The following is a 15,336-nucleotide window of genomic DNA, read 5'->3' as shown; positions in this document are numbered from 1 at the left end:
CCCAAAAAAAAAAAAAAAAAAAAAATTTGCACAAGTGATAGATCTACCAAAAGGGAAATTTAGTCTCTATTTTCTCCTTTTCTTCATTAGGTCTTACAAAATGTACATTTGGAAAATATTTTGCTCTTACATGAAACTGAATTCAAAAGACTTGCTCAGAAAGGAATGAGAAACATTTACATTTCCAATGAGGGATCACAGGAGGAAAAACAAGTCCCACAATACCCTGTGTGCAATTCCCATTGATCTCTGAGGATTTTTCTCTACTATTTGAATTACTCTAGTCAATCAACGTTTAAGGCAAGTTCGATAGAACAGAGCTAGGTAGAGTGTATACAGAGAAAAAAAATTACAAGAGAATCAAATTTTGTGTGTAGCTTCGGTGACTAAGTACATGGACATACTGCTTCTATCAATAATACAGGATACTTTCTCTTCTAAACATTTAAAAGCTATACAAGATTTTAAACATTTGCCACTTGTGTCAGATCTATGATGTGAACACTGGCTGTTACTCATTTTGGCCAACCTGGGATTGCAGTTCCCTGATTCGTGTTCCAGCCAGAACTGTCTCCCTGCTGAGGTTAAGAGATTTTTCTTTTGAGATTTGCTTTTCTCTCTTCCCCCAAATCCGCAATGAAGAAAATGACTTCAGCACATATTTATTTCATATACAAGTAAAACATATATTCTTTTGTGATTAATCTCCCCAAATTCTGAATTTGGCTTTACCATGCCTTGCTTAATATTCCTTTATTCACAGGACCCTGGCTATGGAACCTTGAACCCTTTGATTTGATAACTGAATGTGTCGAAGTGGAGAATTTGTGTGTTTGGACTCTGTGTATTCTAGAAAAGCCCACAAGAACTCACTGCCCAAGAGCCTTCCAGGCCACGATTAAATGCAACACAGTGTTTACCAGCTGCTCACCCATGGACTAAGGAGTCACAGACCCCTTTGCCTTTTCAGTAGCAGACGTACCCCCTGGGCTCTCCTTACACAACAGTGGGAAGGCATGGAGATTTCTGGGCCCATTAGAATCTATTCTCCACCTCTGGACCAAACCTGACCAAAGCTGTTTCTCAATAGTCAGGGAAAGGTAAAACACATCAAAAAGTCATTCACATGGAAGTCTAGAACTTGTCTTTTCAGAGCAGAGTCTAAAAACCAATTGGAATCACTCGTTACTCTGAAACCCATCTCCTTTTCCCCTGCACTGTCACTTAAAGTTTTTTTCTCCTTGGATGTTCCTGAAGTTTTGGCCTCTACTGACCTGGCCCCCAACCTTCCTACAAATAATCCACAAATATATGATGGCAGACAATTCAGATTAAAAAGAACCTGGAAACTTCCCATAGTCCCACTGAGAATGCGGTAATATATTCAATACCTTCTATAAGGTCTTCGATTGCTTTCCTCACTCCCCTGTCAAAGGCTCGAGCATCAGCAGGGCTTTGGAAAGTAAGTCCAAACTTCCTATTGTCGACCTTCCAGTGATGAAAGGTTGGGTTGGCTTTGGTGTAGACCAAGTCCTTTCTCACATAGCATTCCAATACCACCTGAAGGATTGAAACACACAGGCGGGTTACTTGTTAAATCGTCATGATTGTGTCTGGTTACAAAAATCTAACTAGGAACCATCGTCCTTGGTGGCAACTAACGAAAACCCTCCCCTCTGCCTTCACGTATCTTTGAAGGCTTCTTGGAGGAAGGCTTTGTCTGCCTCTGGTGACCATCCACTCCTTGCTACCCCGCACCCTTGGTGGTCCTCCCTTGGTGGATCTCAATCTTCCTTCTCCTGTCCTAATGGGTGTCTCTCAGTGACCTCAAATTCAACAAGCTGAGAAAATAACTAACTTGCTCTGAAAATTCTGCCCCTGGTAACTTCCCCTTATCTAGCAATGCCAACCCCTCTCTTTTCATTGTCTCTGGCTCAAATCTCTGTGGTTTTCTTTTGCCTCTTCGGTTTCTCTATCCCCCGTGTTATCATTCACCAAGTCCATTTCATTTTTCCTTCCACATCTTTTGTATCAACCCTGTTTCAATTGCTACTACCCTGATCTAGGTCTCTACTAACCTTTTATCTGGATTATTAGAACAATCTCCAAATTTCTAGCAATCTAGAACGGCCTTTTTACTAAGCTATGACTTTGAGCAGATTGTCTTAGACCTTTGACCTTTTTATCTCTAAAGCAGAAGCAACACCAACGTTATCAATGAACGTACACATGAACATGCTTTGAAAACACCAAACAGTAAGAAACCTAACAGGGTCACATACGCTTCCCAGTGTATCGCATTATGTTTTACTCTTTTATTTACTTCAGTTTTTGTCACCTTCACAATTTAGTACTTGGTTTCATATTATTCTCTACCAGTTTCGTGTGCATTAGTTTTGTTCCCCTAACTAGACTGTAAAAGATCAAGATGTTTTATAAAATAACTCCCTCTGTGTGTAGAGTGCTATTGCGGGTAAAGATACCAGAGTTTAAGACTATAGAATAAAAGAGGCATTGCAATCATGTGAATGTAAACTCCAGTCTTTATTCATAGAAAGCTCCAAAATATTGACAATATTTATTTCTATGGTTCCATTATATATATATCAAAATGATTTTGCTAAGTTTTACTAGCTTTGATCTTGTTCTGGCAAAGTTCTACATTTAACAAAATGAGATCTTATTAATTTTTAACTAAGTGAAAGAATAAAGGCCTGCCTAAATTAATAAAAATTCCAATTAGAGAGAATATCTTTAAATGAGTACAACTTTCAAGAATACATCTAGGCAAACAGAAATTAAACATTGCCTAATAAATGTTCCCTAACTTAATAGATGAGAATAATAGTCAAATTGGCATATCAAATAGCAGTCCCAAGCAGTTAACTTTATTCCATTGTATTGAAAGAAGACGACAGTCCCCTCGCACAGTTCTATTTATGATTAAATTGCTTACTATGGCCATTTTCCCCTAAGAATAGCACAATGATTAAATGTCAGCCCAGCCCCATTCCAAATTGGGGAAATCCAAATAACCAAGGCTTTAACTAACAAATGTTATCTATTTTAGAATTTAATAGTCTCAATGCAAAGTCTCAAAATAAACTTTTTTGTAAAAACAAAGACTTCTGGTTTTCTCCATATTTTTTGGGTGAAAAAAATTAGTCTTTGGTTGACATTTTCTGAGTTTAAGATTATTCCAAAGGTACATCTTCCTAGAGAAGTGCAATAAGTTCTTAGAAAAGTAAAGTTCAGCCACCTAAATTATGTGAGGGGGAGGAGGCCAGATACCATTTCTTTGTTCTCTTAAACAAAATTACATCACTACCTATCTAAGTTTAATGACAAAAATGAAAACGTTCAGGGCTTCCCTGGTGGCGCAGTGGTTGAGAGTCCGCCTGCCGATGCAGGGGACACGGGGTCGTGCCCCGGTCCGGGAAGATCCCACGTGCCGCGGAGCTGCTGGGCCCGTGAGCCATGACCGCTGCGCCTGCGCGTCCGGAGCCTGTGCTCCGCAATGGGAGAGGCCACAACAGTGAGAGGCCCGCGTACCGCAAAAAAAAAAAAAAAAAAAAAAAAAAGAAAACGTTCAAATGCTTTCATCTTCCTAACAGGTATAACCCCTCTAGTGAAGTTTTGGTATAATAGGTATCAATCTTCTAAAGTGAAGTTTAGGCATTGACTTAAAAGTTGAGAAAGGCTTTTAAAAATAGCTTTTTAAATCAGATGCGTGGGGAGAAAAAAAGTGATTATATATTCTTGTTGGAGGTTTCAAAAAAATCGATTCAAGAAATCCATATTGTAGAAGGTTTAAGTAATTTAGGTGAGTCCATGAAGGTTCCATTCTTGCCCATCTCACCGACCCTACCCTAAACGCCTCTCCCTCTCCAGAACTGCCCACTGTCGGTATGGTAGACACAACTCCAGTTCCTTTCCTGCAGCTTCTTTACGTACGCATGTGAGTTTGTGTGAGTGAGTCTGTTTAAATGTAGCCAAGCCTATAAATTGGTCTTTAACTTGCCTTTTTCCCAGAAACATGCCTTGGAGATATAGGAAGGTAAAAAGGATTCTGTTTAGTGGCTGCATAAATAATATTCCTCAGTACGGATATATTAAAATTATTCAGCCATTCTCCACACTAATGGGCATTTAAGTCATTTCTAATTGGTCGCTTTTACACCGGAATGAACATCCTTGAACATGTTCTCAAAGTTTGGTCTCTTGGGAGCCTTCCCTCTGCACCCCCATGTCCTTTCACGGGGTCTGGGATGGCAAAACTATTTTCATATATTAAGATATTTTTGCTTTTTCATTGTGTTGCCAGTTCTGCTAATGGTGCAAAAGGAACGGTGGGTAAAACTGCTGTGCTGAGGCATGAATCAAGGCTACGCAGTGGCACCAAACAGTACCAAAGTCACCGGATTCACCACTGTCACATGGTCAAAGTAAAAAAGGCCAGTCTTACATAGGATTGTACTTGAAGAAGCAGTTAAAAATTGTTACATCTTGACCTGTGAATGCACATCTTTCATCTCGTGTGATGAAATGGGAAGCACACATAATTGGATTCTCATATCTGCTTCTGCATTTGATCTGCTGTAATACGTTGCTTTAGCTGAAGTATGGGAAGAAACTCTGGCTTTGCACAAATGCACAGTTAGAAAAGGGAAGAGCATCTCTCACAGCCTTTTTACTTCTACTGCATGGGGAAGAATGACGATTGTCTCAAGGAAAAACGTGTGTAATTGCTACAGTTGTGAGTTGAACTAACTACTTTCCTCATGGATCACCAGGTTTACTTGAAAGAACAGCCTACAGGTGAACTACGGTTATTCAGACTTGGGTACTTGGCAGACATTTTCTTGAACATGAACACAGCGAGCCTGTCACCTCAAGGAAAACGAGGAGATATTTGTTGCCAATAATGAAATTTCAACTTTCAAGTGAAAATCAGAATTTTGGACAGCTTCCCAATACTTAAGACTTTTCTAATGATCAGTGGTGATATTAAGAAATGTGATTTTTGATATTGTAGAATTCAATGTCTCAACATTTGGAAGATCTGTTTAACTCAGTAAACTATTATTTTCCAAATGACCAATGCATGACGTTACAAAATCAGGAATGAGTAAAAGATCCATGCAAAGAGAAAGATAAACCAGTGGATTTTAATGTAATAGAGTATAAAAAGGTCATTGATATGGTCTCAGAGTCCACATTTAAGAAACTACTACAAGCCGAGTTTTGGTGTAGCACCAAAGAAGTATATCTACGATGGTCTGAAAAGGCTATTAAAATATTTCCATGTTTTCCAACTACATATCTGTGTGAGGCTTCAACCAAAACATATGGCCACAGATTGAAAGCAAGAGTAGACATTAGAATCCAGCTATTTCCTATTAAGTCAGATAATAAAGAGATCTGCAAAAATGCAAAGCAATGCTATTCTTCTAATTATTTTTTTTTTCTGGAAAATAGTTATATAGTTATTTGCCTATTCTTGCCTGTAAAGAATGTCATTTATGCTAACACTACTCTTTAATTAAGATTTTTTAACAATTTCAGTTTTAATTTCTAGTATGGTAAATATTAGTAGCTATAAGCTACAAGATAAAAGCGTTTTGGGGTCCTCAATACATTTTTAGAGGGTAAAGGGATTCTGAGACCAAAACTCTCTGATAACTGCAGCTATCCATAAAGCTCTGCAGTCTATTTCCATAGGATAGGGTTTAGATGTGGAACTGCCAAGTAAAAAGGAATACACATTTTAAATTAATATCCTGCCAAGTTGCCTTTCAGAGAGCTTTGCCGGCTGTAACTCCCACCAAATGTGTGTGGGAGTGCTCACAGACCTGCACTGGAATGATCAACCTTTTAGATTTTGTGATTCACCTTCATAAGGTAGTTTCTCACAGGATTCATTTCAGAAGTAAAATCCTCTAATCCATCTAAAATAAGATCCAGCTCAGAAATTTTTAGTTTACATATAATTTCTCAGGAAAACTTGATTGTCTCCAACTCACAAAAAATTATCCAAATAACGACTTTGTGAATGGATATTTGGAACACAGACTTTTCCCATAGCAACAATGGAAGTTAAGTTCACAGGCGTCAACACAGAAGTCAAGTAACAACAACAAAAAACCAATGTGCTGAATTCTAGAACTGCACTACATTGGAAAAACTACTGACAACGGTTTCTATCAGAAAAGGCTGGTTGTCCCGGTTGGAATACTGGGAACTCTGATACCATCCATTCTCTGTATTCCCAAAATGATCTCCACCCTCTCCTTGCCATTCCACCACTGAGGGGGAGGGGTGTCCTTCAACAACTCCACCCCATTTGCACAGCTTCCAGGAGGATTCATACCCTCCAGTGGGCAGAAATGCTGCATTACGTAAGCTCGGAGGCCAAAGGAGGAGTCACCATATTGCCATAAGTGTGTGTGGGGTTGTGTGTTAGGAGTCCCGGATTTACCGGAGTGTGAGGGATGGAAAGATGCAGAAGCACATCTGGGTGTATGGGTGTGTGATTTAACTACTAGTGGATATAATATATAAAAGTCCAGAAGTGTAGAGTCACAGAATGTAAGGGGGGACAAGAAGAGGGAGAGGGTGATGGAGAAACATGACAGGGGAGGGGATGAGGCACACAATCCTTGTGCAATAGCAACACACAACAGAAGCTGGTCCACAGCCAGGACTGTCCTATTCCCATGCAGAGCTGGTATGAAGGGACCAGGTTTTGGCTTCACAATGAAATGGTTCCCAGTGCTGGCTCTGCTAATGACTATGTGCCCCAGACTGAGGAAATGGATCATTTCTTGGAGAACTGAGGTTCCCCATTACCAAGTGTAGATAATATCAATAGTATCCTCCTCCTTCAGAATGTTGCAGGAATTTAACTGAGGTTATTTACATAAAGGGCCTCAAACAAAATTGCTCACAATTACTATGGTCAAGTCGGTGGTACAAGTTTATAAATGTATCTATAAAATGAAAGGGCTGAATCAGACAATCTAAAGGCTATTTCAGGTTGACATAGTCTATGACAGACCACAGAAATACCGGGAAAAAATAGACCTAAAAAGATGTAACCACTCAGGTACAATAATTTGCTAACACAAAAGTAGTAACAATAAAAATAAAAAGGGAAAAAGGGAAAAAAAATTTTCTAGCAAAATGTTTGTAGGAAAAGAACCCCAACTAAAATAAAAAAAGGCAAGCAACGGAGTATAAAAATATCTGCAAATATGTAGATGAAGATGAGTATCTTTATTATACTTAGAGGGCATACATATCAGGGAGAAAAATCAGGCCCCAAAAGGTAAATACGCAAAGGACACTGACAGATAATTCACAGTTAAGACTGTTTAACAAACAGAAAAACATTTGATCTCATTATTAATCAACAAGATACCACTGTTACTCTCATCAAATTGGTGAAGGTTTAAAATATGTGATCCTCAGTGTGTTAAAGAAAATTCTCATATATGCTGGTAGCAGCTCTTTGTACAAGTATCAAAAGTAATAAAAATTTGACCCCCTCAAATTATTCAAAGTAAATAATAAGTGTGGAAAATGCAGGTAGATAATACTGGGGGTAGTGGAAGGGAAGGAATCTTAACATTTGACACTAAGGAGATCCTCAAATAAACAATGGAAAATCAACCTGATACCAGCAACATGGAAAATTTCTTATGAGAATATCTTATGAGATATAAAACTTTAGGGACTTCCCTGGTGGTCCAGTGGTTAAGACTGCGCGCTTCCACTGCAGGGGGCAAGGGTTCGATCCCTGGTCGGGGAATTAAGATCCCACATGCCATGTGGCCCAAAAAAACAAAACAAAACAAAACCACACCACACACACAGATATAAAACTGTTTACAAGCTCTGATTACAGCTAGGTAAAAATAAAAATACGCACAAAGGGAAAAAAAACTATATCAAGGGGTTAGAGGTGGTTATGCACATGCGACTTTGGCTCAGTTTGGGGTCAGAGTGACAGGGTATCAAATACTGGTTCCCAGCCCCCAGGATGGGTCATCCAGAACAAGGAGTCTTTCTGAATCTTAGTTTCTTCAGTTATAGCTATACAGGCTACTGTAAGGATACAATGATACATCTTAACTAAAGGCCTAGCATTGTACTCAGCCCTTAGGTAAATGTTGGATAAAAGGTAGTTATTTTACTTTTTCTTGTTAGTGTGGTTACATTGCCTTTATTTTGAATATCTTATAAACAAGAATGTTTTAATTATTTGACTATTATGTAAGGAATTTCTTGAATGGCCATGTTTCTTAAAATGAGCTATATTCTATTCTCCCTTTAAATTTTCATTCATTTCATTTTCAGAAATGAATCAAGTGTGAAGATACCACTTCTGTTAATCCATATATAACATTTAGAAATTGTTCTGCCTTATTTTGTAACCTTTATAAACATTAAGACGTGGTTGCAGGAGAAGATTAAGTTTGTATACTCAGCACATAAAACTCAACACATGCCGCTGTCAAGGGTCTCAAATGTACCACTGACTTATTCCTGTGGTGTCTTTGTATTTTCTCTGTTGAGATCCTGCATATTTTGAATCAATGGTTGGCTTTGGAGTATACATTCCAGGATCGAATACAGATAGGAGCATGTTCTCCCAGATTCAAGGCCACCAATTAAAAATAGACAATTTTCCTTCGTATCATAGATTCCTTCATAACATAGCACTGGACATCCAGTCCCTCCATGAAACTATGTTATAAACTATCAACGCCCCCACTTTTGTGAGATAATGATTACTCTCCAAAGTGCCTATTTTGAAGCATGTAGAATTACTACAGGAGTGTAATGCCACTGCTTTTTGTTACTTTCTTCTCCCAAACATGTTTAATTCATTAGCTTATGAAATAGAAGCTGCAGTATCTTTGAGATAAACATTTATTTAGAAGTAACGTCAGACGACACTTCCTCTTTGCATTCTATCTCTCACCATCCAAACCTTGATGGCATGCTCCATGAATAAACCCAATGTTTAAAAAAACTCTGACTTTACAGCTCACTACGATGTGATTCACAATAAAGAACATACTTTCGTTTTGAACATCTTGTAACAGTGACAGAAAGACAGCTTAATTAATCAAGACGCAAATAAGACAGCCAAATGCACGGCTTCTAAGCATCTGAGCTATACAGTGTGTAGTAAAAAGTGACTTCACTGAAAAGCCAAGGTTAGGTTTTGCAATTTGGCGCCAGCCCCGTGAGTTCTAACTTTGGAAGCTTTTGCAAGAGTCTGAAGTCAGAGAAAGAAGGAAAAAAATACCTACAGGAAAAGGGCTATGATTTAATGTCAAGAAATCAGTCGTTGCTAATTTAACCCACGCGTTGCACGTCTGCCATTACCAGTTTGTCTTTCTGTCGTTCACCATGGATGAGAAAGCCGCTTCGTCCATTGCCTTCGGGGTGCATGACCTTACAGACCCCCACGCGACTGATCCCGCCTCCTTCCTGTGGGAACCATCCCCCGCTGGAGTCATCTCTGGTCATAACCACAGCCTTGACGCGCACAATATAGCTGTCACTAAAACGACAACAACAAGAAGAATGGGGCATGACAATGGTCTGGAGCTGGAGGACATGTTTCACAGTGCAAGGGGACCACAGCCAGCATTTTTGGGACTCATCAAAAGAAAATCTACGCCTGGCAGCAACCTTAAAAGATAGCCTGTATCAACGTTCAGGGAAAAACCCAAACTATTAAACTCAATATAAAAGTACGTTAAAAAAAAACAAAAAAAAGACGCCCAGTCACTAAAAAACATTTGTGAATCTTTGAGAATGTATGCAAGCATAACATTCTCCAGTTTCTAGGTGGACATATTAATAATAAAACGAATGAACTTCTATCTACAGTTTGGTATCTATAAGTTCAGAAAGATGAATCTATTAACTTAAGAGGATATTATGGTTTCAACCCTTAAAACTTGGTTTATAATGAATGACCAAGGCTTAACATTTTATAAGGATAATAATCTTCTGATTTAGCGTTAAGTAGACGATAGCCCACTCCTAAATCACAAATTCACCGTGCGATCATTTATATTTCAGTTCAAATACCCTTTACACATGTGTAGCCTTCTGTTTATGATTTTATTTTTTCCAGTCTAAACTTTGATTTCGCAATAAGTTCCTTTGCACATTGGCCAAAAATCCTCTTTCTCCTCCAGAGACTAACTCTAGCTTCTTTTCATTCTTCATCACTTTTCCGAAACTTATTTGGATTTTCGGCAAGGCCATTAAATTCTCACTTGCTGTTTTCTTTCTTGGAACAACATTGCTTTTTTTTAATCCTTCAAACATACATCCCCATCTTCTGCATGCCAGGCACTGTACCAGATTCCAGGGAAACAAAGATGCAGAGTAACATAGAACCCTCTCTTTCTACGCACCCCAGGCCCAGTGCTCAGAGCCTAGCCGGGCAACCTGCGATCTGCCAAACACCACTCAGACTGTCCCTCTGCCCCACATCCTTCACCTCACTCACCCGCAAAGGCAAAGCCACCCAGGTTCCCTACCACCCCCTGCAGCTCACCCACTACTGTGACCCAGCTCCCCTCCCACTGTGCCCCTGGGACTCAAGGGCCAACATCCCCCTTTACTTCTTAAACCCTTCCTTTCACACTTGTTTTTATTGTGGTGAAATACACATAATGGAACATTTATTTTAGCCATTTTAAGTGTACCATTCCGTGGCATCAAGTACATTCACACTGTTCTGCAAACATCACCAGAACATCAACCATCCATTTCCAGAACTTTTTTCATCTTCCCAAACTGAAACCCTGTACCCTTCAACACTAACTCCCCATCTTACTCCTGGTCTCTATGAATTTGACTACTCCAGGAACGCCTTGTAAGTTCCTTTCACTTTCTTAACCTAAATGAAAACGCTCTCTGGCTGAGTCATGTGGCCCACTCGTGTGGCTGCCTTCTCTCTCCTGCACCCTTCCCCCGCTCAGCCTACATGGCGGGTAGGGTAGCCACCTCTACCGCAGGCTATCGGCACTCTCTCGAGTTCCTCTGAAGCTCACAAGTCTGACCGTGCCCCCTTCCTCAGACCTCTGGTCACCTCTCCTCACTCCTTGAAGAGGTTAGCACGTGCGCTTACTGTCCCTCCATTTCTTCACCATGACCCCTGGCATGATTCTTCGTAGTTTCATCATTCTCCCAGAGGATCCTTCCAATTCTTTGACCTCTCAGTTTCTGGAGCTCTTCTCCTGCAATGTCCTTGTCTCAGCCACCCAGGCCTAGGTCACTCTCTTGACCTTGTCAGTCTTAAGCATCCCGCTCTCCAGCCACCATCTCCCTATGGCGCAGCTCACACTCTCTAGATTCCAATAGTTCTTCAGCTCCCCAGGGCCAACAATCTATTGTGCCCTGTTCTCCACACCCTCATGTTCTCAACCCAACTTAAGTTCCACGGTCTATCATGACAGTCTTGCAGAAAACCTAAACATGTTTGCCTGCTCTTTCCTTACTGAAGTTGCCCAGTGAAACTCCAAACCCTGGTGAAATCCTACCATCTACTTAACTCCATGCCCTCACTCAGGCTGCTGCACATGGTCAGAGGGAAAGACCCCACTCTACTATGCTTGTAGGTCTACTTTTGAAGTCCTAACCACTAAACTCAAGTGGGTCTACCCAGCATCCCATCCCCAGTAAGACTGTTTCATATGTCCTCCTGCCCCCTCCCTCTCAGATGATGGATGAGCATGCTTCAATTTCACTGAGAAAATAGACACACTCAGAAGAGACCTTGCACTGGCGCCCACTAGCAAGCCTACTACTGGGTACCAGTATTTGCTGCCTCCCCTCCTTTAACTGGGCCTAAACGATCCATGATCTAAGCCAGGGCCAACAACTCCACTTAAATATTTTCCATGTGCGAACAGTGCCCCAATTCACATTTCCATACCCAGACCTCTTCCCTAAGCTTCAGATCAGTAAAACCAACTGCCTGTGTGATTTCTCTGCTTTGGCATCTAGTAGGCACCTCAGTCAACATGTTTAAGACTGAACTCGTGATTCCCAACTGGCTCTTCCTTTGAAATATATCCAGAACACTTCTCTGACGATTGCAACAGCCTCCTAACTGGCCTCCTTACTTCCCATACCTGCCCAACTTTCTAAGAAAGTCGAAAGGTAAGTCAGATTACGACATTCTATTCAAACTCTCCGGAAGCTTCTTATATTCACTCCGAGTAAGAGTCAAAATCCAGTGCATATCTTACTCTCCTTGCTCATCCCACTTCAGTCCCATCGGCCTTGATGGTCCTCTGCATTAAGCACCCTACCTCAGGGCCTTTGCACTCGTTATTTCCTTCTCTTCAAACCCCATTTCCCACTCTTCTTTCCACACACCAACTAGCCTCATTTCCTTAATTCATTCGGGTCTCTGTCCAGGGTTATTTCATTAGAGAAGATTTCTCCGTCCACTTTATATAAAGCAGCACCCTCCACCCCTCTTAAATCTTCTCACCGTGCTTTGTCTCTCTACGTGCTACTAAATCAACATCTGCCCTGTCTGCCCACTTTTCCCAACCAGAATGTAAACTCCATGAGGGCAGGGACTTTGCCCTTTTTGTTTACTGCTATATCCTTAGAACCTAGAGTGATGTCTTTCATGTAGTAGGTCGAGGAATGAATGGGTTAAATAGACAATATTTGTAAACAGGTTTTTAAAAAATTATTTGTAGCTAAGAAAATCTCTGAGAAAATATAGTGTTCAATACTCATTTGCTTATGAGCCACAACAGCTTAACCGGGATAGGCTAAAGATTCCCTTTTCATTAATAGGAAAATTGAATTTAAAAAGTCACACGGTTTCTATCATTAATCCATTCACCTCAGGATTCAACATGCATATTCCTTTAGATCAGAGAGATTAAGAACATTTTATAATATTTGTTTAGTTACATACACACAATTTGAGAATACGCTCCTCCCACATTCCCCATTTATTCTAGAAAAACTAAGGGTTCCCAGGATGTGTAATTCTCTAGTGTGAAACACAGCTTTCTCACATCGTCTGTGAATGTACTGTGGGTTCATCCCAACAGGAAATGGCCAAGGTGAATAACTGAAACCACACGCCTCTTGCTAAAACATGCTTTTACTTTTTTTTGTTGCGGCTGTGTGCTTTTCTCCCTTCCTTTGAAGGGATTAAGTAAACACGAAAAAGGGAAGTTTGCATTACTTATGTCGGTGCCATAAACTTATTTCCAAAGAGCATTCATTTATTAGAGATTCAAACAAATACCCCAGCCCCTGGCTTCCAGACTACCGGGGCTGTTAATTTTGGCCTTTGACTGTGGTCTGCAGCATCCTCCTTTCCTGCCCTGATTCCTTCAATGCCCGTTCCCGAGGGCACAGATTTCTCTGTGGTGCGCTTCTCTATGGTTACACCAGTTTACCAGCTGAACACCAGTTCAACTGGTAAACTGGTATAACTGATTAGGACCTGGTGTTGAGGGTGGGGAAAAGAAGCCCCCCATCTCCTCTGGCAGCAACCCCAATAGCCAGCATTAACTGAGGCAAGTTGACTGTTGAAAACAAGGCAGGGGGATAAAGTGTTGCACTAAAAGCTGTGACAGGTGTCTGCGTAATCCAGCTGCATGGCCGCATGCCAACTGCTTCCTATCCGTGGTGTATTTACGTTATTCAGGCACTCACCCCACCCAGAACAGCAAGGACAATGAACGCTACTACCAAAAAGGTATAAAGAAGGAAAAAACTCCCTTCCCACCTTCCCTCCCTCTTTCTGGAAAGAATTAAGCAACATGCTTAAGCCAGATGCGGGGTTTGTCTGTGGGGTGCGGGATGAAGCAGGAAAGGCTAAAGCAGATGCGTTTCTTCATGTGCACAAGAAAAATGCTGCGGGTACGCTTTAGAAAATTCCCCCAAAAGGCTACTGTCAACAACAACAATCACCTCATGCTTCTGAAAGTTTCAACTGTTAAACTGGTGTAACTGATTAGGACCTGGTGAAGTTCCAGGCGTGAATCCAAACACAAACTGAATGGAGCCCTCCCTAGTGTCTGAACTTGAGTTAAACTGACCCTAAGAATCCATGTCATTACAAATGGTGTTTGACCACCACGTGAACACCACTATATTCTTTATATGCATTTTGAGTAAAACTGGCTTTTTCAAACTGGGCTGGGGATCTGGCCAAACGTGGTTCCTTGAAGGACAAAGCTTTGCACTCCCCACATGCAGCCTTATTTGTAAAAACAGGACTTGCTGTCCGGCAGTCACTCAACATGCAACAGAGCTCGGTGACATCCCATGGCAGGATGGGGAGGGACAGAAAGAACAATTTTAAAGCTAGATTTTTGTTTTGGGGTGCTGATTCCAAGGTGGCACAAGTAGTTTTGGATCTCAGGCCTTTCTGCTCTAAGCTGTTCTCCCCAGATTCGAAGCAGGCCCTGTCTGGGCCACGTTACAGAAGTAAACAAAGGGATTGTAGGAAACAGTGATGCGGCAGCATTGTGTCTGTGAAGAATGTTCAAAGCCAGACAGGTCAGCACTGCCTTGACCTTCTCAGCAGCTGAAGAAGCCTCTTTTTGAGCTTCAGTTTCCTCATTTGCAAAACACGAAGCGCGTATACCGTGCTGGGATGTCCTGAGGGTTAAAGGCAGTAACTGAGTTCCAGTACCTGATACAAAAAAGCTTGGTCAACTGTAGCCATCATAATTATTTTTGCTGAAAGGCTGACTTTAATTACAAAAGCAGGTCCTTTAAAGACAAGCCTGCCTGGGGCTTCCCTGGTGGCGCAGTGGTTGAGAGTCCGCCTGCGGTGGGATAGGGAGGGTGGGACGGAGACGTAAGAGGGAGGAGATAAGGGGATATATGTATATGCATAGCTGATTCACTTTGTTATAAAGCAGAAACTGACTGTAAAGCAATTATACTCCAATAAAGATGTTAAAAAAAAATAAAGTCACCAAAAAAAAAAAAAAAAAAGAAAAGCCTGCCTGGCCACTGAGGACTGGGTTTCCTGACTGCCTGCCTTTTTCAGCTGTCGGAGAACGGGGTGGCAGGGAGGCTTGTCGGGCCTTGGACAGCAGGAGAACATCCGAAACGGACCTCCAGCAATGATTAATGCAAGGCAGATTTATAAAGAACAGGTCTGAGCCTACATTTCAGGCACACCTGTAGAGAAGCAGTCCGTCTGCCATGTGGGAACTGGCGCTCTGCTCCTCCGGCCCTCCCACTGGCTTCAGAGATAGAGCCTGGAACTTTGACATCTGCCATAAATACTCCCCACCCCCCACCCCCCAC

General features: G+C 41.2%; 1 protein-coding gene across 1 annotated transcript in view; it reads right to left on the bottom strand.

Annotated features, from left to right (window-relative positions):
- Positions 1-15,336, bottom strand: part of SPRED2 (sprouty related EVH1 domain containing 2) — a 52,757-nt gene that overhangs the window by 21,219 nt on the left and 16,202 nt on the right. Inside the window, exons 2-3 of the mRNA XM_007464101.1 lie at positions 9,397-9,574; positions 1,392-1,560 (exon numbers count right to left, since the gene is read on the bottom strand). Coding sequence (XP_007464163.1) covers positions 1,392-1,560; positions 9,397-9,574 — 347 coding nt within the window. The remainder of the gene's footprint in view (positions 1-1,391; positions 1,561-9,396; positions 9,575-15,336) is intronic.

Source organism: Lipotes vexillifer, unplaced genomic scaffold (assembly GCF_000442215.2).
Source record: "Lipotes vexillifer unplaced genomic scaffold, Lipotes_vexillifer_v1.1 scaffold311, whole genome shotgun sequence".
Taxonomy (NCBI): Eukaryota; Metazoa; Chordata; class Mammalia; order Artiodactyla; family Lipotidae; genus Lipotes; species Lipotes vexillifer.
Note: the sequence above shows the minus strand (reverse complement) of the source record. Positions and strands in the feature narration are given on the sequence as shown.